General features: G+C 30.7%; 2 protein-coding genes across 6 annotated transcripts in view; one reads left to right on the forward strand and one right to left on the reverse strand.

Moving 5' to 3' along the window:
- Nucleotides 1-26,144, forward strand: part of LOC112694496 (leucine-rich repeat-containing protein 4-like) — a 264,913-nt gene that overhangs the window by 163,740 nt on the left and 75,029 nt on the right. The window lies entirely within an intron of this gene.
- On the reverse strand, nt 8,703-15,095 carry LOC112694468. The gene is given in 3 exon segments (XM_025569930.1): nt 8,703-8,914; nt 8,981-9,120; nt 14,926-15,095. Coding segments are annotated over 3 exon segments (522 nt in total).

Genomic DNA, 26,144 nt, shown 5'->3' on the forward strand with positions numbered 1-26,144 from the left:
TGAGCTTTAGCATGAAATTCTGTCACAAGTACAGAGTGGTACCATCTTTTTAAAAAGTTAACGCAGCTGCGTTAAATTGAGTCCTTCGGCCCGTCACTGCTTTTGAAGATAATTCTCTGACGAAGAACATCAAAACTAGAATACTGATCGAAAATATGGCAGCCGAGTTCAAGGATCATGTGTTAGCATGTGCTGTTTGAGTGAAAATAGAATTTTGGAACACCGTTTATTTTATAGCTAAGAAGTTAGATTAAGAAGCATTATAACCAAAAATAATTCTAGAAATAGAACCAGGATCAATAGGACAAATAGTTCATTCAAATGAGTGGAAATCATAAGGCACTTAAACAATTTTACAATTTTCTTTACCAAACTGTTAAATATAACAAAGACAACATGCATCAATATACAGGTACTCAAATATAAACAATTGAGTATTTATGGAGACTCGTAAAATTAAGATGTAATATTAGATCACGTAAAGCAACAAACCTACTCGTAAGTTACGTCCCATCCATCCGACCAATGACTTTGATAGTTTTAATAACTTTTTATTGAATTTTTTATGAGCGTAAAAGACACATTTGCATAAAACGATTATAATTTCAACGATAACTGTAAGACTACAAGCACTAATAAAAATGTTCAGGTAAGTTAAGAATACCTTTTTTCACGTGGATATATACAAGTATATGTAATACTGTATTTAATTTATTTATATTATTTGTAGTTAGAAAATAACATATTTACCGCAAATTAATCTAATCACACAGAGTTAATAAAAGTAGTGAACAATAATTTGTGATGGTATGCGTATAATGTGTTTATAAAAAAAATTTAAATATTTTCATTATTAATGAGCACCCACCTCTTCAGACAAGAGTGGCGGCCGCCACCCCTGAAAGGCAGGATTGGCGCCACTGATCGAACCGACGTTCGTTCCGTTTTTGCCTGCTTGTCTCGACGCAACGGGGTTTTGTTTTCATTGAAATGTGAACGTTCAAAGAACAGAATTCGTACGCGATTTCACTACTCATCCGAACATTCTGAAATTGAACGTTGATCGCGAGCTTTTGGGAAATTATTCATCCATTATTGTTGTCCATAGTACGTAATAACTGCAATCCAGTGATACGAAAATGAAACACCCTTATAAACTCGTTTAAAAAGTAAAAAGGAACGCATTTAGTTGTACGAGACCATTTTCGCTGTTGAACACCGGAAAAACGATAATACTAATTTATAAAAGGACACATTGTTTTGATTATGATAAACTCGTTTTCTTATTATTTTCCCGAGCATTCCGTAAATTATCCGCATTCACTGAATGCACACGACATACGTATAAAAATAGTCAAGTTCACTTGGTGTGTCAACAGCAGAACCGGAAAAAGTTTTAAGTCAAACCGGGGATTAAGCAACTCGCGAACTTCAATAGCGATCTAATTCGATTGTTGAGTGTTAAAATATTATAATTTGCAACGCTGCATGATAATTGCGTGCATTTACAACGGGGTCTGCTTTACTGCTACGTCCGTCGCGCATGTTTGATATTTACAGAATTATCTGGATTTTTTGCAGAAACGGACAGTGAGAGAAGGAGAAAGAAAACGCACACAATGCAACACTGTAAACTGCACGTTGTTTCCGAACGGCATAATTTTAATTCGTCGTTTTAATAACTGGAGTTTTTTTTTTAATAATCACGTTTTAATGTAAAATCAAAATATTCTCCTAAGGTTGTTTTTGTATGCGTAAGCTGCTGTCGACTGTGTTCACAGTTCGCCGTAGTAACGTCCGTCAGTTTTATTACGTTTTTATTACATCTTATTACGATATTTAAACACAGGAACGCGTGGTGTCGATGAAAAATTTGGGAGTGCTGATGTTCCCACGAAAAAATATTAATTTTCAAATCCATGGATTTATGTTCTTCGTCCGCTTCTATTCCACCACGTACACTAACCACTGTTTGTACAAATCAATTTAAAAATAAGTTATAGCTTTAAACTAAAATCAATATTACCATTTTTATAGTTAGACGGTTAGATGATAATAGAAAAATGATGTACCCAGGCACAATAGTCATACATCTATTAGACTATTTTTATCTATTTTATCTAAATAACGCTAAGTTATTTAATAATTTATCTAAGATAAAATTTTTACTTATCTAAATAAATGTCTGTATTCTTGTCAAGATTAGAGTAATTTTTATTCTTGTATGGAGACGAATCCAACAAATCAGAGATCATCAAAATCGGTCGAGCCGTTATTGAATTATAAATTCTGTAAATAACCTGACTTTTTTTATACATATAGATTTTGTATTCATAATCATAATTCAAGTATTGTTAATAAGTAATTATTATTTCATGGTATGACATTTTTTTGTATTTTTATGCCGGGAAAATATTTTTGGTATTTTTAAATTTACTTTCTTATTTTTCCATGAAAGTTCCAAATATAGTAGGTATTTGATTTTAGAATACACATGTAACTCATACGCTGAATAGTCATTATTTCACTCTTGGAACCCGTAAAGTCGTAACTACTTATAGAATAATGAAAATCATCAAATTAATATTATATGGAAAACAATATTGTTAACTTTTTTAAATTTTTCACGTTTTTAAGAAAAAAAAAATTTCCATCATAATTTTGTCGAAAAGAAAAATATTTTCATCCTGAACACATTATTGTACTGAACATATTAAATATCTAAAATATTATCTATTATTTTAAATAGGTACTCATTTCTTCTGTAAACTTCTGAAGAATGAATATTTAATGACAACCCCGTGAAAACTAAGAGATGACTAAGTTGAAGTTTACGTCTTTAGGCGGTTTCAAGAAAGAAAAAAATAATCCCAGTAATGGATATGAAAAATAATGCCCTCGGCTTACTCTATCAAATGTATTATACTTATAATCTGGTCGGATCAAAACGAAGAAACTATTCATAATATTCCTATAAACATTTAAAACTTTTCTACATTTTAAAGTATTCCATTCTATTAATGCTCAGCAATGCTCATTACAATATTTATTTAATCAGTAAATTTAAAATAACTTAGATACTATTATAATCATCCGCAGATTTTTCAAACAAAAACTAGAAGGGTTTAATCGACTTATAAATATGTATTCTTTATTATAATTCGTAGAACAATTTTATCTACTTAAAAAGTTACTTCCCTCCAACAGTAATCAATCTGAAATTATACGTAAAATGTACATTCGACATATGATATGACATCGACCAATATCCGTTAGCACTCGACAATTGCAATAACTGGCAATTACTTTCAGCTTAAAGTCTTTTTTAAAAGAAAGCGATAAGTCACATTTCAAAATAACATATTATTCTAACACTATTATATCCGAGTGCACTCTTTCTCGATTTCTACCGGATTAATTCCGACTGGAAGGTGACTGGTGCTGAACAGGAACACACAAATCGTACAAACACATCGTTCAATATAATCAAAGAAAAGAATAATCAATAACGTAATAATACTATATTCTCTTAATTGCCACACACGTGTGCAGGTGTATATTAATAATGATAAAAATTAATATAAAATACATAAGTACCTAATAATTATTTTGAGAAGAATAAACATAATATATAAATAAATATATTATAATAGATATACATTTAAAATAAACCATTTGTTCTTAAAATATTTCTTTCAAATTAAAAAAAAAGAACAATCTATTTATATAACTCTTAAACATCGTATTGTAGTGCAGGCGTGCGGTATGAAGATCAAACAGTACAATGCGGTCTTTCAATATCTCATTCATGTATAGTAAAAAAATATACATATTCGTGAGAAATTATAATTTAAAATGATATATATAGGTTTGTACAAATTATTTTATACTAATGGTAATATACGTGCTAAAAAAAATTGTTTACCCAACAATATATTATTTCATTATTTAACTTTGCCCTATTTTTCTTTATCCAATCATAAGTGAAATTATCATCATTGTTTTATTATTTTATTGTGTTTCGTTTCTGTCACTATATTTATCTATGTTAAGTAATATTCATATCAAAGGAATGGTGTTATTATATATAGGTGTTTTGGAAATTTCTTTGACTTATTCAAAAATAATAATAATTTAATTGTTATATTATAGGATCGTAAAAATTTCGTGAATAATCATGAAGCTAATACTTAAATAAATCTTGATACCGTCTTGTTTTTAATAAGATCTTGGATTTTATATTTCACTGAGAATATTAGTACACCAAAATAGGTCGAATACAATAATTGTATTTTAAAATTATTTTAAACCTCATTGATAAAATAGCAATCATCTAAAAACACTTTGATCTCGCTAATATTTTAAATGAACCATTTCAAATTAAATCGTTATACACATATATATGTGTGTGTGTCTGTGTGTGTGTGTGTGTGTGTATGTTTGTATGTGTACATTAATTTAGTAAAAATAGAATTTAGAACTAGGTACATCAAATATATCTTTTTAATTATATTTTAGATCACTAATAACGTTATTTGAGTTACTTTTTATGTTAATGGCTTCAGATAATTATTCTTTGATAAAATCATTGTTCATCACTTCAGTAAATTTATCTTTATAATATTATACTCTCTGCAATAAGTATCTTTCCATACCTTACCGTATCTTACACTGTACCTTTACTGTCTTTGTTTAATTTTATTTTCTCATTTATAAATGAAACAATATCCATTCAAATCGTTATGTCCTATCGGTATGGATATTATTTTCCAAAAATTCGTTATTATATATTGAAGAACGAGCGACCGACTTTCATTTTGCCATATTAATAATTCTACAGATAACCCAATTATGTATTATTTTAAATCTAACCTATCGGACTATACTTATACTTTAGTGATCTCGAGATAACGTCTGCGTTCGCCAATAATAACGAAACCATTTTGATCGTAATACTTATTTATTGTTGTTTTCGTAACAACTTTAGATAGCTGCGTGTATGGATACGTTTCCTGTAATATTAAATATTAACATCATCAACTCCATTTTCTTTTGCTATGTAATTCAGATATTTTACGTAATAAAATACGTCTATAGTTGTCTACTAAATACTTGATAATGATTTTTTTAAATCAAAAACAATGTTGTCGAAGTAATATAATGTAGAGCTTAACAAATTAGTCGATTTCCCACACTGTTTTAAAATCTATCCCTTAGAATATAATTGTAATTCAACATATTTTACAGTCGAAGAAATTGATTTTAACAACCTGATGTTTATTCAGACGTAGGACTGAATATGATTATGAATTAAAGAGAGAAAATTTAGTTTCGCTACTATTTTTAAAATTAATGCTTTAAATGAATCAAAATTTGAACTTTTTATTATATTTTCTAATACGTACACTATCTACCATCATCGCTTTTTCATAAAATGACTTAACATTTTTTCACATCGGAATTAAAAAAAAAATGAATTTTTAATAATTTTGTATATTTTTACCAAGCAAAAAATAGTAAATTTATCTTAATACCTTTAGCAAATACTTTTGAACTGATTGAAATAAATAATAGTTCAAATTATCTTTTTTTCGTAGAATTTGTTATAGTTATTTAAAATTGATTGTTAATATAAATTTACTTGCATAGTTTTTACTAGTTATGGTTTTTTTTAAGTTATGCGTTATCATAATGTATATGAATTTTCTGATATAGAGAATCATAATAAATCTTTTTTTTTTTTTTTTTTAATTAAATTTAATATTAAAAAAGATACTATATATATATACAGTTTAGTACAATGAGTAATTGTGATGAAAATTTTCAACTAGGCAGAATAGTATGAGAGAAGAGAGTGGCCATTGACACTATTTCCAATATGAACATATTTAACTTCATATCAGTGATAAAATCACTTAGCTAAATCCTTTTATTAAAAATAATTCTCATTTTATTTTATCAATTATTTTATTTCAATTACTTTTTTTTTCCGCAAGTTAATATTCGTATCTCTAGAATTACTTTCTATATAATCTACGTGTACATAAAATTTATTACTCGGTTTTATTACTGGGTAATTTGTTTCAAAAGAGTAAATTAATTATGCTATGACGTGGACCAACAAAAGACAAAGTATAAATTATCGAGATGATCTTATATAAGAAACAAAAACTAAATAAATGTCTTATACAATATTAACACGGCGTATTTTATGTACGCATAATTAAAACTATCATTGTTAGATAGTTTGAAAAAAAATTAGTTTTTTTTTAAAAAGGAAAGTCACATTTTTAAATTAATTTTGTATTAACTATTGAAACATAATTGCTATATTAAATGAAAACTAATAGAAAAAAAAAATACTCATGATTGGTCACAATAAAATTTGCAAAACACCATATTATTATTACTGATGTAAAGCAATCGGGTTTCCGAAAATAATATCAATAATAATTTCTTCCCTTGTAAATATTTATATAGATATATATGCTACATACTTTTCGTAGTACATATGTATATCGTTGTATTTTATCAATACATTTTTACCCCATACAGACATCGAGGTGCGCCTATAACAACGGTGGGGATGTTTTTCCCCTCACTTTCGATAGTTCAGCCCGTGGACTCTAAACGTTGCATTGATACGGCACAATGTTGGTTATAACATTAATATGTTTTTACACGTTATTTATCGCTTACGCCATAATATTATGTGGTAACATAATATTGTGTGGGATAATAACTCTCAACGTTTTACCCTTTTTACATACAGGAATATTCAAGTACTATGTAAGCAGACCGGGGAGGGGGGAGTAAAGAAATCTGACCGCACTTTATAATAGAGGATGGAACTAAATCTCAAATCTGAAATCAACACTATATCTATTAAAATTAAAATTAATGCGCGGAAAAAGCAAGAGTCCATGAATTACAGAAAGCATCGAAGACGTGACTATAAGAATCTTATTATTCTTAAAGTTATCATTATTTTGATAATTGAAGAAATTAATTTTATTAATAAGAATAAAATAATTTAGGGGTAGGCAGGGTCTACGAAAAACATTGACGTAAGATAAGAAGAAGAATCACCACTGTCTGAAGTACACTGACATGAGTGGATGAGGATCAAGAATCTTAAAAAATGTGCTGACGTAATACTTCAATACTCTTTATCTCCTCGCCCGATGAATATTTATTTTTTTTAAACGTATTTTTTTATTTATTTTTTTTATAAATATACTTAGTTTGAATTATTCATTACTAGGTATATGGTTAATACGCGTCATAACATTTAAAAAAAAATATTTACGAATTGTTTTTGAAATTCGTATGCATAGAAATCGGATATCAACTAGGTACGTAAAGTTAAATATTATAATATAATATAAAGTATATAAAATATTTAGTGGATCTAGATATTGAGTAATCCATAGTATTTCGTGAAATTATGCTAAATCCACTTCTCCCGAGTAAATATTAAATACTTAAAAGTAATGAACCATTGCGGGTTCGATATTCGGTTATGATGTTATATTTAGTGATGAATGTAAAATCACGTCACCGTTACTTTGTCGCCGCGACAACAGTGCCACTGTTAGTCACTGCGACTATTTCAAAAATAAATGGTGACTAGCGACTTTGGTGACTTAGAACTCGCAATATATCAATATAGTAGTTGGTACTAGTGTACAATGTGTGCACTACTTTTATTCGGTGACTGAGGTGACTGTGACGGTGGTGACTGTTATCAGTTCTAATTCTAATCTAATACTATCTTTAATCGTGATTAATAGTAAACAGGTGATACTATCAGTCATGATTGAAGATAATACTGGTTAGACGACGAAATGTAATAACATGACTGGCAAAAAGAATCTCTAATCTGAATTATGTGTCCGAACTGACTATGGGCGCTCCAAACGAGAAAATTTTATACTAATAACTAATACAATGTATGTACAATAAGTATGATACAATAAAATTGAATAAATTCTAAGTTAACTATAGAATATAGAAATAGAATACCTATGGATAATATTAAATATATTAATATATATGTAATTAAGTAGCAGACAAATCACACTTCACTGTAATGACTAATGAGTTGATCAGTTTAATAATAACAATTTACAATTTAATATTTTAAAATTACAAATATTTAATTTACATTATTTTATTAATTATATTGATGATTCGTTTTTACTAATTTAGATAACTTTTTTTTTGTTTTATTAATTTTTTGATTTTTTTTGATTTTGCATGTAGCTGTATTGTTTCATACGCATCGTGATATAATAAATAAAAATATTTGTTAACATATCCGATTGATGTTGAGAGTTAGTACATGCAAATTTCAATTTTATATTGAGTTTGAAAAATTCATTAAAAGTTTCTTCATATACATTGATTGAATTAGCATGTATTGCAAAATAATTTTCAATGTGTTTAATAATTATAAATAAATTGCTGTCAAGTTGCCTTTGGATTTTGCTTTAGTCAAATCTGCTTTCTTACCAATACAATCTTGTGAAGTGTTAAGTGTTTTTAATCCTCTTACACACATTTCACATTTAGTTTTATTAACTAAACGCTTAGCAATATACCTAGTACAAAAAATATATATATGTGTATAAATATATATATAATAAGCAATTAAATAAATACTTATTTTAAAATTTGTACAGTTTTATGTTGAATTATAGCTACCCAGCCAAAAAATAAACAACACAATCAAGTATGATAGAATCAGCATAATTGTGCTCCAATAGGATATCGTCTAGGTCCCAACAATCTTCCTGTACAATTTTGTCTATTTTTTCTTTTAATTTGTTAATTTGAATTATTCTTTCAGAACTATTTGCTGGATCTTTAATAATGTCTTTCAAATCTGATAGTGAAATAATGGGAATAGATTCTGGACATACAGACAATATATTATTAACTGTTTTATTTAAATATATGTATTTATTATAATACTTACCTTCATTTACTGTACAATTTTCTGTCTTAGGAGGTTTTATAATTTAATAAATAGAAAGCATACGATATAGTTATAGAAATGTTGGCGTGGTTGCGTAATCATTCGGACCTGCAATTTGTCTGGTTATTCCAAAAAAATTTCTAAAAATCAAAATTACTATCTAAAAAATTAATCACAATAATCATAATTTTGAACTTATAGGTAATAGTCTTAATTAAATATTAATGTTATTGAATATTAATTTCTAAAACAATTTTTGTTTTAAATCATAATTTCTTCCAAATTGTCTTGATTACACTTGGCTGTTAGAACATACGAAAATTCACATTTATCCAAAAGATATTCAACCAAGTCTATTGTCGACTATATGGTTATCCTAAGTCCTTCATAAGTCTGTCGTGTTAAAAAATATCTTTCTTGGATTAATCCTAGTGATACATTACTTCCCCACTCATCTAACCAAACTATGGCTTGACGTAACACCTAGAACAATTAAATAAATCAATTTTCTTCAGTGGCAGATGGATAATCAATATTTAATGTTTGCATCCAACATTAATCAAAACCTTTAAAAACAAAGTATAATTAAAATATATATAAAATGTTAATTTATGATTTACAATAATAAACTTTTAGGTGTATACTTAAGTATACCATACAGCTATTAAATATACACAATTGAAAACAGAACAATTTAGTAGGTGTAAACAAAACATATGTCTCCCAGGACAAGTTATTAATTACACCATTACACCATATAGACACTCAAACAGTAAAGTTAATACACAAACATTCTCAATTTTCATGCAATACATAAAAAACCTGTATATCTTTATTATTTTTTCTGATTCCTTCTAATGGGTATTTTCTATTTAGAGCATCAAAAATGTCATTAATTATATATGTAAATTTTACAGTTTCTTCTGAGTCTTTGAAAACTTCATCATGTTTTTGTTTATAAAAATCAATACCTATTGCTAGTGACATCAATAAGATTGAGTAACTACAATTAGAATTGACGAAAATTGATTGATCACTGCTTTCTGTATAATTTATTGATTCATTTATATTTACATATTATATGTTTCTTAGTAAATAACACATAATACAGTACCATTTTTGAAGTTGATAAATCAGTCAATACATTTTGTTCTGTTGTAACACTAATTGTAGGAATAGCTCCTTCCCGAAGTTTTGGTCTTTTATAACATATCATAAATCAATTAAAATTATAGCTATACATGGCTTAGTTAACATTTGAAAAACAATGATATTTTAGAATACTTAAGTATCTACCTATTGAAGTAATATAGTAATAATAATAATAAAATGTACATACTGTATACTGGTTCTCTTGTTTGCTACCTGAAACCCATGTCTTTATAACATCTTCTTTTTTAAAATGTATCTCACAAATTCTTGAATTTGATTTCAATTTAATGTTTAGGGAATTTTGCCATACATCAAATGAATTTTTAGGTACTTTAAGAGTACTAGAATTTGATTCATTGCAAAATGGAATACATCATTTAATTTTCATATATAATATTTAAAATATATTATATTCGTAAATATATGAATGGATAAAAACAATTGTAAAAATCGTATTATATGAATAACTAGGTGTTTCAATACAAACAATTCATGCTTTATAATATCATGATTTAAGATAAATATATATATCTTAAATTTTTAAATCATGCTTTAAATGGGCATCAGCCATCCCACTTTAAATCTTATTTTAAAAGCCCGGGAAAAATGATAATATCTAGTTCACAAAAAAAAACATTGGGAGCGCCACGCATTAGTTCTATAGCAACTACTGATATGGCGATTCAGTTTACCAGTCACAAAAAAATTAATTTTCTCCACTCGTCATCTAACCAGTATTATCTTAAATCATGCTATCAGTGTCACTGTTAGTCACTGCGACAATTTCAAAAATAAATGGTGACTAAGCGACTTTGGTGACTTAGAATTCTCGATGTATCAATAACTGTGACTGTGGTGACTGTTATCAGTTTTATCAGTTCTAATTCTAATCTAATACTATCTTTAATCATGAGTAACAGTAAACAGGTGATATTATTACACTAATATTATATTATTATTTGCGACAATGATAGTTAGTAATTGAATATTAATAAAAGTAAAAATAAAAAGTAACTTGTAGGCTATAGCCATCGTAACTCGTAGGTATGTTAAAAAATATATTCTAGATGCTTAAGCACTAAGCTAGTAACTAGTAAGCTACCCACTGAATATGTATAATATCCTTTATTTGTGCCTTTGATTAGTGACAATAATATTTTATAATTATCAAAAACATATTATAGGTAATGTCGAGTCACCATTAAAAATAACTGTAAGTTAGTGACTATAAAACCATATTTGAGGCCACCCTAATTAAACCAATATAATACTCAATGATGATAACAGAGTTACTTAAATATTTATCACTCAAAACGAATGGTGACCAGTCACCATTAAAAGTCGCTGTGACATTGAAGTAGCTGTCACCATTATCGCAATGACCAAATTTAGTCACCGTTAACCATTACTAGTTATATTCCTCCCAAGTTTTCAGTGATATATCATGCTTAAAATCATAAAATAAAATGCATATCAATTTTTGCGTAAGGAAACTATGTATATAGCTCGATTTTCGGGGTCGATTTGGTTAAATTGGCTGCAATGTTTTATTTTTTAATTTAATGTGCTCCACGTTTCTCGGTCTTATTTAAGTTTCACGAGTGTTCCGAAGTTCACGCTACAACGGTCCGATAATCGGTTAATTAATTTATCGCCTATATTTACATTCTTAAGTACCATATTGCGTCCAATAGTTACCTGTGTGTCAACCAATTAACATTCAATTCCAAAACTGTCAACGCACGCTGTTACATTTTAAATAAGAATACCCTCAAGAAATCTCTACAGGTAATAATGATGGGAATAAAAATATTCCTTCACAAAAACATTACTTGATCGAAAAAATCAGTGACAAACCTTTAAAAATACACTCTGCACAATGCACAATATAACAGAGGTTCCCAAACTGCGTGCGTGTCCGTATTCCCTCGGGAGTCACGGAGTGAAAATTGTATACATTTATTTATGCATCTCGCTGCGTCGTTCAAATAAAAATATATATTTAAGTAATCGAATGACAATAAAGAGCCGAATGATTGTTCGTCCCACATGTGTCTTATTCGATTACATTTTTTCACGCACGGCGCATGTCGTTACCCTATGGAAAGCTTGAACGAGAAAAACTCTTTTTCTGAAAACTACTGTCCTATACAGTATAGTATGTTGTGTAATTATGTCACGATGTGATGTAATTAATCGCATGTACACGGTAATCCGGCTGCGTTGTGCAGAATAATGCGACAGTATACTGCGCACAGAACTCGTGTTTATTCCAATCTTCCTACCCTTGCAGCTATTGTCTACGGGAGTATTTCGACTAGTCAGTAGCAGAAGAAAAAAAACTACATTTTTTTTTTTAAATTTTATCACAAACAATGAGTCCTTTCTTTCTGTTGTCAACGCCGACTTGCCATAAGTGGTTTACATTTATTTCTCTAGTACGGATATATGATATTTTCTTTAATCGGATTGCTCTGCTCTAATTCTACATGGTCTCACACACAGCTCACACACTTAAGAGAGTTGCGCGTATAGATGTAAGCTTGAGACTAGGAATGATTAATTAAACGTTTTCGGAGTGCGTCGTCGGATTATCTAGTACATAGGCCTTCCGCAGTCTCCCGTAAGGGTCGATACCCAAAAACAAAACATCTCCTAGTGAATTAAACATATCTGTGAACATTGTATGGTATTTATATATATCCATGTCTGTATGTGTTTAAGCGCATAGTAGTTATATTCACGAATTTGCTTCTAAGTAATATATATTATATATAATTCTGCAACGAGTTCCGCGCGTTGTTCACTAAAAGAACTTACAATTAATTTAATTGATTGTAACGTTTTGATGATATATATATACTATACGCGAATTAGTTAATAAGTCGACGGTTAAACTCGAAACGATTCTTTTTCTTTTCTTGATTTCATCGTTTCGAAAACACCATATGTCCTATTAAAATAATAATAATAATAATGTACAAATCGCATTACTATTTCTATGGTGGGTGATAAAATGAGGGACAAAACTTTACGCAAAAATGCTCATTGGTCACAGGTTGTGCGTCTATAGTCAATCTTAAAATACTAATACTTTTAGATTAGATTTTAATGCGTTTCAAATCAATAGCAACTCAACGTAATACATTTAATGACAGCAAAGTAAATACGCAAGTACTTCCTAAGTCCCAAATCTAAACACAAACCATTCTTACTTCTTCATTATCATATTGGACTTATAACCTCACTCGATTCCCGGTAACGTCACAAAAATACTCCGAATGCAATGGACAACACATTTTTATCATTAAATTAAGACTATTATTATTCACACAGTTTTATGGCAACAGTCACGATTAGTAACCGATTATAAAATATCATATTTATCACAAACGTTAGGCTTGAAAGTTTATTCCATAATACATACATTGAATTTCTAAATATAGTTAAATTACCATTTATGCAACGTATTTATTTAACTATAAAGTTTATGGAATGAATACTTTTCAAAAACTAATTTGAATATATTCTCGTGATTTTATTTTAAGCTAATAGTATTTTACGCATATAAACCGATTAAAAATAATTTTATTTCAATCAACCAACTCGCTAATGAGCTACATATTTAATTTAAAAGTTGTAAAATTGAGCCTTATTTTTATATTTTCAATACACATAAAATTCCGCCAGTCAACAAATCTCACAGTAAGCACAACATATATTTTTTCACAACACTACATTATTGTTGATAACTTCAAAAAGCAATCATTTTATATTGTGCGAAAATAAATCAAATACGTATAACTGACTTTACTAACATTCCAAACAGTTATCGAACCCTTGATTTAAATATAAGTCATCGCACAATACAAGTTATCACTGCTGCTAGACGATAGTCATAAAAATTCGAGTATAGTATATTCAACATTAGTATAGTTTATTATTATTATTAAAAATCGATTTTAATTAGGCTTTGTCAAAATGGTAAACTATTTTTTAAGACCTATTTGAAAATGTTTTTATAGAACGGTACAGATTCCTCTTTAGTATAATCTATATATCTATGTAAACCAGTCCCCTTCCACCAAATTTCCCTGATAGAGGAATCCCTTTTAAGCCACTGTATACAGTTTAAAATGCGAGAAAGTTTTGAAAATGCTTTATGCTTCGAAAACTGAATTTATAAGACTGCAAATAATGTAAGTAAAAATGACGTAAGGAGTAATTTATACTACAAAATGAAATTAGTAATCATCAATAAACATGTACACGAGTGAATACGAAAAAAACGACAGTTATTAGTTAAGTTTATAGTGATTGTTCAAGTCTCTATTGTAATATTTTGCAATCATAAAATAACGGTAATAGTATATCTCCTATATTAAAAAGAAGAAAAAAATTATATAATGACGTAATAACAAGGACTTAGGTATCTATTATCTATTTTAGCTTAGGAGTATACTGTCGAGCTATTATAGCCTATAATAGGCATCTGTGCATGCTCGACGGGACGGGGAAACTGCTGGAGCGGATGCTACTGGGGTGCTTGGAGGAGCACCTCGGGGCCACCGGTGGACTGGCCGAAAACCAATTCAGCTTCCGGCGTGGTCACGGAACTGTCGACGCGATCCGTACCGTGCTGGAGGCCGCCAGGAGGACTGCCTCGTACGCCGTGTAACACAGGAGGCTCTGCATATTAATCACACTTGACGTGCGGAATGCCTTCAACACGACGTCCTGGCAGCAAATAGACGAGGCATTGCTGGCGAGGAGGATACCGCCGTACCTAGTACGCGTCCTCCGGTCGTACGTCAGCAGGAGAACGCTCCTGGTCCCAGAGGGCGATCGGAATGGTGGACTGCGGACTCGGGAGGTCAGTAATAGTGTCCCACAGGGTTTGGTCCTCGGACTGGATGAGCAGTCGCGACCTGAAGCTGGCGCCGGAGAAGACGGAGGTGGTCATGATCACTAAAAAGTGGGCGTACACGATGTCGGAGGTGAAGGTAAACGGACACAACGTCCATTACCGCAAATCCCTCCGGTACATCGATGTACAAATTGACCCAAGCGATCGGGTGGCTCATGCCTAACATCGGTGGCCCGTCACAGGCTTAGAGGATCCTCCTCACAAGTGTGGTCCTCTCAAAGATACTGTACGCGGCTCCGGTGTGGGCTGAGGCGGCGACGGCCACGGCGCAAAACCGTGCCGTCATGGTCAGAATGTAACGCCACATCGCTTTGAGCGTGACCCGTGCATACCGCACGGTGTCCGACGAGGCGGCGTTGCTTCTCGCCCGAACGCCTCCGGCTGACGCGTTAACGAGGGAGGCATGCCGGATCTCAGCAGCCAGAGAAGAGAAGCCCGAGACCGCGATAGCGTCAATCCGGGCTAGAAAGAGGACGGTCACGCTGTCGGAGTGGCAGAAGCGCTGAGAGAGTTCTCCTAAAGTGGCGTGGACCCGGAAGTTGCTACCGTCATGGGGCGCTGGGTCGAGGCGGAGGTCGTCATGACTTACGCACTGACCCAGGCGCTCACCGGCTACGGTTGCTTCCGGGAATACCTCTGCCGTCGAAAGAGAGCTCCCACTCCGACATGCGTATACTGCCTCAACCCGGCAGACACGGCGGCCCACACCATCTTCCAGTGCTCGCACTGGGATGGTGTGAGGGCTGCAATGCCCGTGATGCCAGATGGGCGGGTGGTGAGGGAGTTGGACGTCTAGGACTTCCGCTGTAGTCCTGACCCCAACATCCTCCCCGACAAGGCGGGCCAAAGGGCTCGCATCTTGGTGGTGACGATGCGCCAACGCCACGCGTTTGTGGCATTAGTGGAGGCTATCATATTCCGAAAGGAGGATGATGACCGGGCGAGAGAGAGGGCTAGACGTGACGTGCACCATGACCACTTGCGGTATGGTATAGTTAACACCCTCTCTCTTCGGTGGTAGTTTATAGGTATTTTTTTTTATTTTACCTTAGGATGGCGGCGTCGGGGAAGTAATAGAAAAATCGTCTCCCGACGCCGTCGGCTCACACAAAAAAAAAAAGCTTAGGAGTATACAAAACAAATGTAAAATTATCTAATTGTGGAAATAATCCCCCCCCCCCAACAGCCTAAGGATAAATGATTTTAATATCTCAATAAGAAATCAAACGTTTTTGATACGACTACACGCAATATTATCTATCGAACCGTCTATGCGAGTATATAACACGTTGCGATGGATAATACAATCGCTCGTAATAACTTCCGGTTTCCGTTTGGTTTTGTATATAACCTGCTGCACCCCAGACACATATATTCGGAACAGTTGTTTGTTTACAATAATAGATATAATAAAATAGATTTTTAGCCGAATACGTTCGCAGTGTTTATATACAAGACCATCTCCGTTGCAAATGAACATAATTGCTTGTACAGAAAACCGTTCCAGCATTTATATGAAGATTAAGCGCATCACGTCGGCGTGCACTCAGTTGGTAAACTAGGATGAGATTCTTTCTCTTTGATCCGCGATTGTTCCTTTATCGGTATTAATCAAAACACGTTGTTAACTTCTCACGTGGTCACCCATCCAGGAGCTAATACGACGGAACCAACTTGACGCACAGTACGTGTACGATGAGTTGTATTATTAAAAAAACATTTTAAATCTAAAATATTCTAATCTCATGCGTTTAAGACATTTTTAAATAAATCAACCACAATTGAATTTAGCTTCAAATGTGTGTTCATTGATGTATCCCCATCAACACGAATGTTGGAACCAATAATGTAGAATATATCTTTCATTGTTTCATGGTTGTGGTGATCAATATACTAATATAATATCATAACATACTTACCGGAACGAACAATACATTTGATGGCAATATGAATATTTTCTCAAAACTAACAAGCACCAATTAAATTATAAAACCGAACGCATTTCAAAAACAATCTGTACGCTGTGGTGGATAAATTTTACAATAGAATAGAAAACAAAAACAAAGCGACATTATTCCAAGCAGTTTTTCAATATAACGTTCACTTAGTAACAGATTACAACTTTATTCGATTTGAAAAAAATACACGTGCGAACAATAACGATATTAAATTATATCTACTTTAAAATAATAATTAACATATATAAGTTAACAGCGAATAAATGCTCATAAAAAATATATCTAAACTATAGACTGCAGAATCAGAGCTGAGTATCATGATTTATCCGTTTTTCCATTATCACACGAAACATACCTGTATACTTATCGATAAATATAAACCCTGAGTACGTAATGGTGTGATCACTACATACGTACATATGAATATAATATTATATCAAAGATATAATGTAAATTTATGACATCAAATAGCTTTCAAATATTGAATTTTTTCACGTTAGACATAGTCGATTTGCTGCGAGTCAGTAAAAATAAAATTGTACTCTTAAACGCTATTTTAAATTTAACAATATAAAGTGGAATATTTTTCTGATAATTTATTTATTTTAAATTACAAAACTACAAAACAATGTGAAGCCAAAGTTTTATTGTTTGAGTAAAATATATCATGTAGTGAATGTATATGATGTATATAAAATTTCCTAAATAGAAACATTTAACTGGTGAGCACATAAAAAAAAATTTGTTTTTAATTGTACATTCTCTACTCTATGTATATACATAAAAATTCAGAGCAAAATTCAAATAAATTCCATTCAGAGAAGATAATTAAGTCATTTAATAGGCCGTTGGGTGGCAAAAATATCAATATGCTGGTCCGTTAGCATAAGTCGTAAATTTATCAACAGTTGAACATATGAATTTAATCAATGTGTTGATCATGTTGCCGAACATTCGTAGGCTGATCCAGGATGATAACAACACTGGAAAAATCGATCTGCGTTCTGTAAATCTGCTGCATCGCGTATTGCACTATTCGGGATAGTCGAATTGTACTTGGACTGAAAAAAGGTAATGGTCAAACTGCACTCGTTCAAAAAAAGGGATATAATGGAAAACCCTCTAAAAATATTACGAATCTTTCTATTGAAGAACGCTACAGCGTACTTATTAAATAGCATTATATATTAGTTCGTGTCATTTAGATAACGCAGATAAAATTATATAATAATGACATATATACTCAGAAGCGTATTACCAGGGTAGAATTGTTGAATACAGTTAGTCATTATTACAAAAAATGATCAAAATGACAAAAAAAATTATAATAATGACAATAATTAAATTTGACAATTAAAAAAAAATGTATACCTAATAATAATAATATGTATAATATAATATAATGTAATGTATAATCTAACAATTATAATGTAAATATATATATAATTAACATATAATAATGTGATGTATAAAATAATAATTTTTAACCACGCTAATGATAACTAAATGGTAATAAATGTAACTAAATAAAATAAATCTAACCCCTTCAAATGCATGATAATTTTATTTAAATACTTTTTTGGGCCCAAGTGCAGTTCGACTATTACCTTTTTTAAACCCAACTGCAATTCGACTAAAATAAGTGCAATTCGACCGTGCGAACGAATAACAATCGTACTGCGAACGGGTGCACGCGAGAACAACAATGGACAATGCTCTGAACAATTATGTATATTAAAATTTTCTGACGTCTCCATGTGATATCTGAAGCGGAAAGATTTTCATCGTATAATATTCATCGTTGAAAAAATTCAATCCAAATTCGACAATGAAAGCTTAAATTCGAAGCACGGGAAACGCAGGCAAACTCCAAAGAGTTTCCGGACGACAATATTTAAAATAACACCTGACGGTCCGACGAAGCGGAACTTTGATTCGATTTACACGAGAATTGCAGAGCACTCTGTTGCAAGAAATCTCGTGATTACCAATAACTATGAGTGTTGATAATAAGAACAATCTCTCTCTTTCTCTCTTTCTCTCTGGGTGTGATCCGTTACCGGCTCATGTCCCCTTGTTTTACTAATAATACCGAGGCATATCCGTTCTCCTGTTATCTGTACATCCCGGCCATCGGTATGGCATTTTTATATTTATCGCGTTTCTGACATCAACCCGTTCGCCACTCGATCGTTATAATATATTTATATAACCTGTACCTGTCGGATGTGCTCGGGCACCCCCTGAAATGTTGTGAATGGAGCCCTACAATATAAGTTTAAGAGTAAGGGGCCAATATTTTAACTGATTTTGTTCAAATTAAATGTAATTTATTCAAAAATAATCGGTAAAAAATAAATGATTTTTCATAATAGACAGAATAAACAGAATGCTCTACATTTTCGTGCAAAAATTTACTATAATAATGTAACAGCTAGTGTATGTTCAGCAGTTATTAACTACAAAAATACAAATCATAAATAGTTGAAGCTATCTCAAAAAATATACGAGATTCAAGGAAAAAATATTCATTGGGACTTATATACCACGATATTAAATAAAAAATTAAAATTATGTTACACGTTTCGTTAAGAAAGGGCCCAAACGAATAAAAGACACCCCCTGAAAACAGATCTGTGCACGCCTATGTCTAAGTAATAGTAAACAGATTATATCCATATACGAGTGGAAACAAATAATAGAGAAAATATATGAATAAATAAAACTATAAACTACAACACAAAACTATTGAAAAATAATTGAAAGGAAGAGAGGCAAAGGACGACTCGGAACAATGTTAATCACTGGAAATACCGGGTCGAGAATCTATATAAGGACCAGCAGTGACTGATCGTTAACAAGGGAAAGTGGAGAGAATACTGATGAAGAACTGTAAAACCGAACTCGGGATTGCATACCAAAGTGGATGATCAGTTGAAACTTTGTTCAACATTCCCATAACATTTCGCTTTACTTCAAACATAATACAACACTGTTGAAACGACAAGATTGGAATATAACTCGGATCGGCAATTATAAAATGTTGATTTTCTCCACGCACAATATATTAATAATAGTAATAATAATAATAATGATAATAATAACATTAACGATAATAATAATAACAGTAATAATATGTGCGGAGTCCTATAGATCGGATGTTTCTTGTGGACCATAATCCTTGAGTTAATAAATAGCGTTTGAGTTAATAGTTGTGTACGGATTGTATTACAACTGTAATTCAATAGTATCGCACCATAGGTACGCGCGTCTATTCATCAATATTACGATATTATTAATAATTTTGAACATTGAAATTATTAACGTTCACAGTCCACCTGGTCCCGTTGTGCCCATCCGTAATCCCTCGAAATTAATAATCTTCCCGTCGGCGCGCACAGTTATTGACTAACGGCCCGATGACGAGAGAACCCATTACCGCGACGAATACACAATTTAAATGCCATTTTACCGACATACTTCATTTGTCATGGTATTATGTAGTGTTAAACATTCGAATCCGCGCCGCCATCGCCGCACGTGCATTATACTATTACAATATAATTATGATACGAATCCGGAATGAACAACATAATAATTGTAATGATGATGCATCCGTATTCATAAATGCAATAGGATGCATATCGAAATTCAACATTCGTATCAAAACGGTCGGCAAAATAACGGAAAAAAAAGAAATTTTTTCGATTTTGTCACGTTAAATTCGTTTGGAGCACACGATCCGTTGTATCCAATATTGATCGTTGTACAATAATTAAGTGGGTTTATTTCACTCCGCAATTTGCGCAAGTATTATCGTAATGTTAACAATACATTCGGTTGTCTTTGAGTCACAACCCGTTATTTTTAGAACGACTATTTTATCACCTAACCCGCGGTCAACCGCCCACCCGCTAAGTACGTGTTTTGATAGCAGTTATACAATGTGTGTTTTATACAGCGTATGCGGCATTTTAAAAATATACCTTGCACGTTGTTATCAAATATGACATTAGCTTTTTTTGCTTTTTTTCGAACTGTTATGATTTTTGCAATACAATAACAATATATACCGGAATAAATATTATGTCTTTACGATTACACTACAACAACTTTGATCTAACAATTTTCTAAAAAATAAAAATTATAAATAGGTACAAAAAACACCCGTGAAATGATAATAGATTAATTTGGTATTTATTTTCCTTTTGCCATTCCCGATTTCAAAGAAATTATGCAAGCGTTAGGTTTAAAACGAAATGCTCCAAGTGAAACGAATTATAAGTAGTGGCTGCAAATTCATCGTTAAACCGTCATTGTTTGTGTGATGAGGCGTGCATCCGAAGCATTCGATATAGTTTTTATAAAAACGTTAGATCTCACAAAAAACTTTTTACGAATTAATTATTTGACCAATCTCAACACTTGAACGTTACAAATCAAACCGAATGGATAATAATTTACTATAGCATGTGAAAGTAAAACACAATTTTTTTTTTCGAGGATTTTCTTTTGTTTTATATTTTTCTTTCCATTTGGGTTAAAAACTAATTTCTATTACGTGACTCGTACATGTATTTTCTTCAAGTGATGTATTAAATTGTGCTCGACGTAATAGTTAAGAGTAACATTAAAACGTTTATTATTTCCATTGTAAATGTCAACGTTGTTATTGTTGTATTTCAAACGACGCATTACACTTAAATCCAAGTGTGTATTACACATTATTATTTTCTGTACTTTTATTAAACATATTTTATTCATCCACTTTACGACTCAAGACTAAACACAATATTTCATTAAATAAGACCAAGATTTTTAATAAAAATTGATATAAACCGATACAATTAACGTTTAACCGTTTAATTATGGCCTTTGTTTGATTATTGACGTATAATGCATGTGTTGTAAAATAATAATGTTATTTTTTAATACAAACCATAAAACTGTACAGCGGTTTCCCGTATCCTTACAGTTTAGGGTGTAGTTTAGGTATTCTACACAGGGAAATGGCAAACTGATTGGTTATTTAGTAAATACAATTAGTTAATCGTGTAGGATCTTATTTTTTGTTTACAAATAATTATAATTTACGTACCTAACGTATATTATTTTGTTTTTTTAACATTATTATTTCGAAAAACTAACAACAATTGTAAGCTTTTCAATTTTGTTAATATAATTATTCAATTAGTAGAATTGAAGTCGATCGCCTTATTTTAAACAATAACTGTGTGTTTATATGTAAAATCTATAATTGTATATAAACAACTCGGACAATCCATTGAAGATAAATATATGTTGCAATTTGCTGAGCCCAATATTAGCTAATATAATATTACAAACACTTCGTCTTGAATAATTTAATAATCGAACTAAGTTATACATTATTAAAAAAAAAAAATATTTAATTTCAGTAGATAATCAAAAATTAAAATTTTGAAACGAACAAAATACTACTTGAATCACATCGGATATCGTGATATGAATTACATTAGTGTAGTCGCCCAAAGTATCACATTTTCAGTAAATCGCGTTCAAGGTTAACAATATCATATAAAACATGAAATGAAAAAAAAAAAGTGTTTTGCATAACCCAACAGTTCAATATTAAATTTACATTTACACTATTTTCTATTGATAAATTATTTACCATAGGTTTTTCAATCTGAGAAAAGCGTTTGAAAAGTGTATTGATGACATTTTGATCTGGTTGAATTATATCGTTTGATAATTCTATTTTTTTACGCTAGTCAGTATTTTGTTTTTCTTTCTTCTCGGAAACTCGGTAATATTTATTTACCTACGAGTCAAAGTTATTTCATAACATCCATAATGTACCTAAAGTATTTTTTAGCGCGTACATTAATTGTTCAATATCGTACTATACATTATATTCAAACATGTATGTTCATACAGCTGAATTCTGAAACACTACCATTTCTGAAAATCTTCATTACCGTAAATAAACTGTAACGGAAAATTGATAATAATAAGATTTTATGCGATTACAATAATACGCGGAAACCGTAACGTAATCCAATTTCCGTATTAAATATACTGAAAATATTGTTTACACATTCCGAAGAATGATGGTCATTATGCTAAAAATATCCAAATGATTCAGATCACATACTAGAAGAAGCCATCATGGTCTTCACAAAGAATTAAATATTTCAGTGTGAATTTCTCTTCATTTTTTTCTTTTCCATTGATCACATCTATGTTAACTAAAATTAAGCTCTACGGATGTTATAGACTTTGCAAAAGAGTCAGGAATTTTCTAATCCTATAAGTTTAAAATGTTTGTCCTATTGTTGTTTCTTTATTTAAACACGGTTCTATAATTTTGTCAACTCTTGTCAAAAAAGCGTTGTTGATGAACTTTAAATACAGTAGATGGGTTTTAGGTATTATGGCTTTTTGAGTAGAAAAATTCGGTGAAAATATATCTTGATTCAATTGCAGTCATATCCAATGTCAAGCACATACTAGTATTTTTTAACAATACCGAAATGTTGATATATTCCGGATACATATGGGTTAGTGAATAACAAAATGCATTGGCCTGACATCTTAGAAATAAAACATTTTATCATATCCTCTGTTAATTAGCTGATTTTCATTCTCTATTTTATGTTATTAACTACAATTCTTTTTCATCAGTCAACTGAATATCAAAGCAATATAGTATATTAAGCGATTCACGTTTGATTTTTTTTTTTTTTTAAATCAATGACCACAATAAAAAATAATGTTTTTAAAATATAACGCATTTTATTATTTGTGTGAGTGAAAATTATCATCATTTTTCATATTAATTAATTCATCTTTGGATTACAAATGTATTCTGTACTTTGGACGTCACTTTATTAAACAAGTTTGTTATTAAAAACCCAATGACCACCAAATTTTCGCGGAGAAAAAAAAACTGTAAAGCAAACAGATTACAAAGTTAAGCCAATTCGACTTTATACAAAAACGGCACTCGTATTCCGATTTCACGTAGCTTCAACTATGTTTCGAAAAGTACGTGTACTTGTCGTGCAGTAGCGTAGCAAGAAGCCAGAAGTTGAAAAACTGTACATTAAACAGAATTTTACATCTAAAAAATGAGTGTTCCACCTGAATATCCGGCGATCGCCGTATAATTATTTTCCAGAATTAAATAAAAATGTTGTTATTCTTATCTTAATCTTGAAATATCGTTGACATGATATAATAGAACTAGGTATAATTCCTATAATTTATGCATTTTCGTTCCCTTGATCAATACAAAAGAATATAAATATAAATACTTTGGAAACTTGAGATTATTGTTGTTAACGAACAAATATACAACTCAATAATAATTCGCTAATATTGGCTTTGGAAAAATATAAAAAAAATAAATGAAAATTTGTTGTAGAGTTCGAGCGTTTCGAAAAAAATTGTTTATTATAGATAATTATTGAACTCCAATACCGTGTCGTTTAGAGTTCCATTGTAATTTTTTTGCCGTAGACCCAATCATGAGCCAGATCGACACTGTGGAATTTTCGTAATTTTTAAAATGTCATTAGCGAGACCAAAGATTGTACATGACTTACGTATGCCCCCGTGTATGGTAATTATTCAACTTAATCAATTCAACGTACGGAAAAAATAAAATAAAACCTACTAGATAAACTGTAATAACCAAAGAACCTATTAGGATTAATTTATGTGTACTCTAAAAAAAGAATTGACATTGTGCCAAAATAAACAAATAAATAGTGCTACAACATAAAATCCAGACGTCGTTTACATTAACCACTTGTAAATGGTCAGGTTATAAAAATATACTTGGAAAATTTTACTTCTAAGAGATATTATTGCTTCCACACTCTGACAAACATCGTGTTCTTGTGCAAAAAACTTTTACTAGTAATCGGACGCTGTTTTTACTTTTATTAAACTTTGATAGCACATGATACACGTCTTACGGGACATTCTTAAGAAATATCAGTGAAATATCTACTTGCATACATCATAAAAATACCGGACCCCTACAAAGGTACATGTACTACACGTAATAGAAGAAAATTATAAATTCTAATGGTCTTGTCGACAAACAATACGATGCAAAATGTACACAGATATTTTGTTTTATTTCTCTCTAATTGGACTGTGATAAATAATTACATTCAGATTGCAATTTGAAGCAAAATCTGATTTAATATATTTTTATTTTATCAGTTTTATTTAACTTAAGTATATCGAGTAATAAAAAAAAATCCCACATCCAGTATTACTGTTACGGTTCTCAGAGTTTAAACAAAAATCACATTAAGTTCAATGAAAAAATAATGAAAATTTCGATGAAAAACAGCAAAATATGTATTACATTATTCGTGAAAATAATGAATAATTTAATCTGTGCATGTTTATTCAAATAATTGATGAAGTAACATTTTCTGATTTTTAGTTATTATTATTTATTTATAATGGAGCTATATATTATGTATAATCGGGAGCATCAATTTTCGATCGAATGAAATCTCATTCTATAAGAATAAACATGACCGTTAAATCTTTATTATTCTTTCAACATAAGTCAACGTTTTTGAAAAACCTCTGAAATAATCAAAAAAAAAAAAAGCCATATTTAAAATAATATTTTTCGTGTTAAATTTCTTATCTTATGAGTTATGATGCAAAAAACCTAGGATGCGCGAAAAAATGTCTATCGTAGACAAAAAATAAAAATAACTAATCAAAATCAAAAATATGAGTAATTACATTATTTTTTTTTTTTAATTTATGAAATAAATTACAAGTTTATTAGCCAGCCATTTCGATATTTAAATCAAGTGATTTAATTTTGTTACCTTAAAGAAACTGATAAGTTTTTATAACTTCTGAGTTCGTAGCGAGAATATCGAAAAAATTTTCTAGAATATGTAACTTTTGTCAACGTGTTGTAGGTAGTCGATCAAGATATGTGTTTCTGTAATATTAGATCTGCAAGATAGGTTGAACTTCTTCAGCCATTAAGTGCCCATATATGATATGTGAGTGGCTAATACGTAAACAATTTATTATCATTTCTTCTTTTGTTGTCCATTTTATTTGTTTTGGGCATGGTAAGGTTGATTGCTTTATCTCT

Source organism: Sipha flava, unplaced genomic scaffold (genome assembly GCF_003268045.1).
Source record: "Sipha flava isolate LNK unplaced genomic scaffold, YSA_version1 130_pilon_pilon, whole genome shotgun sequence".
Lineage (NCBI taxonomy): Eukaryota > Metazoa > Arthropoda > Insecta > Hemiptera > Aphididae > Sipha > Sipha flava.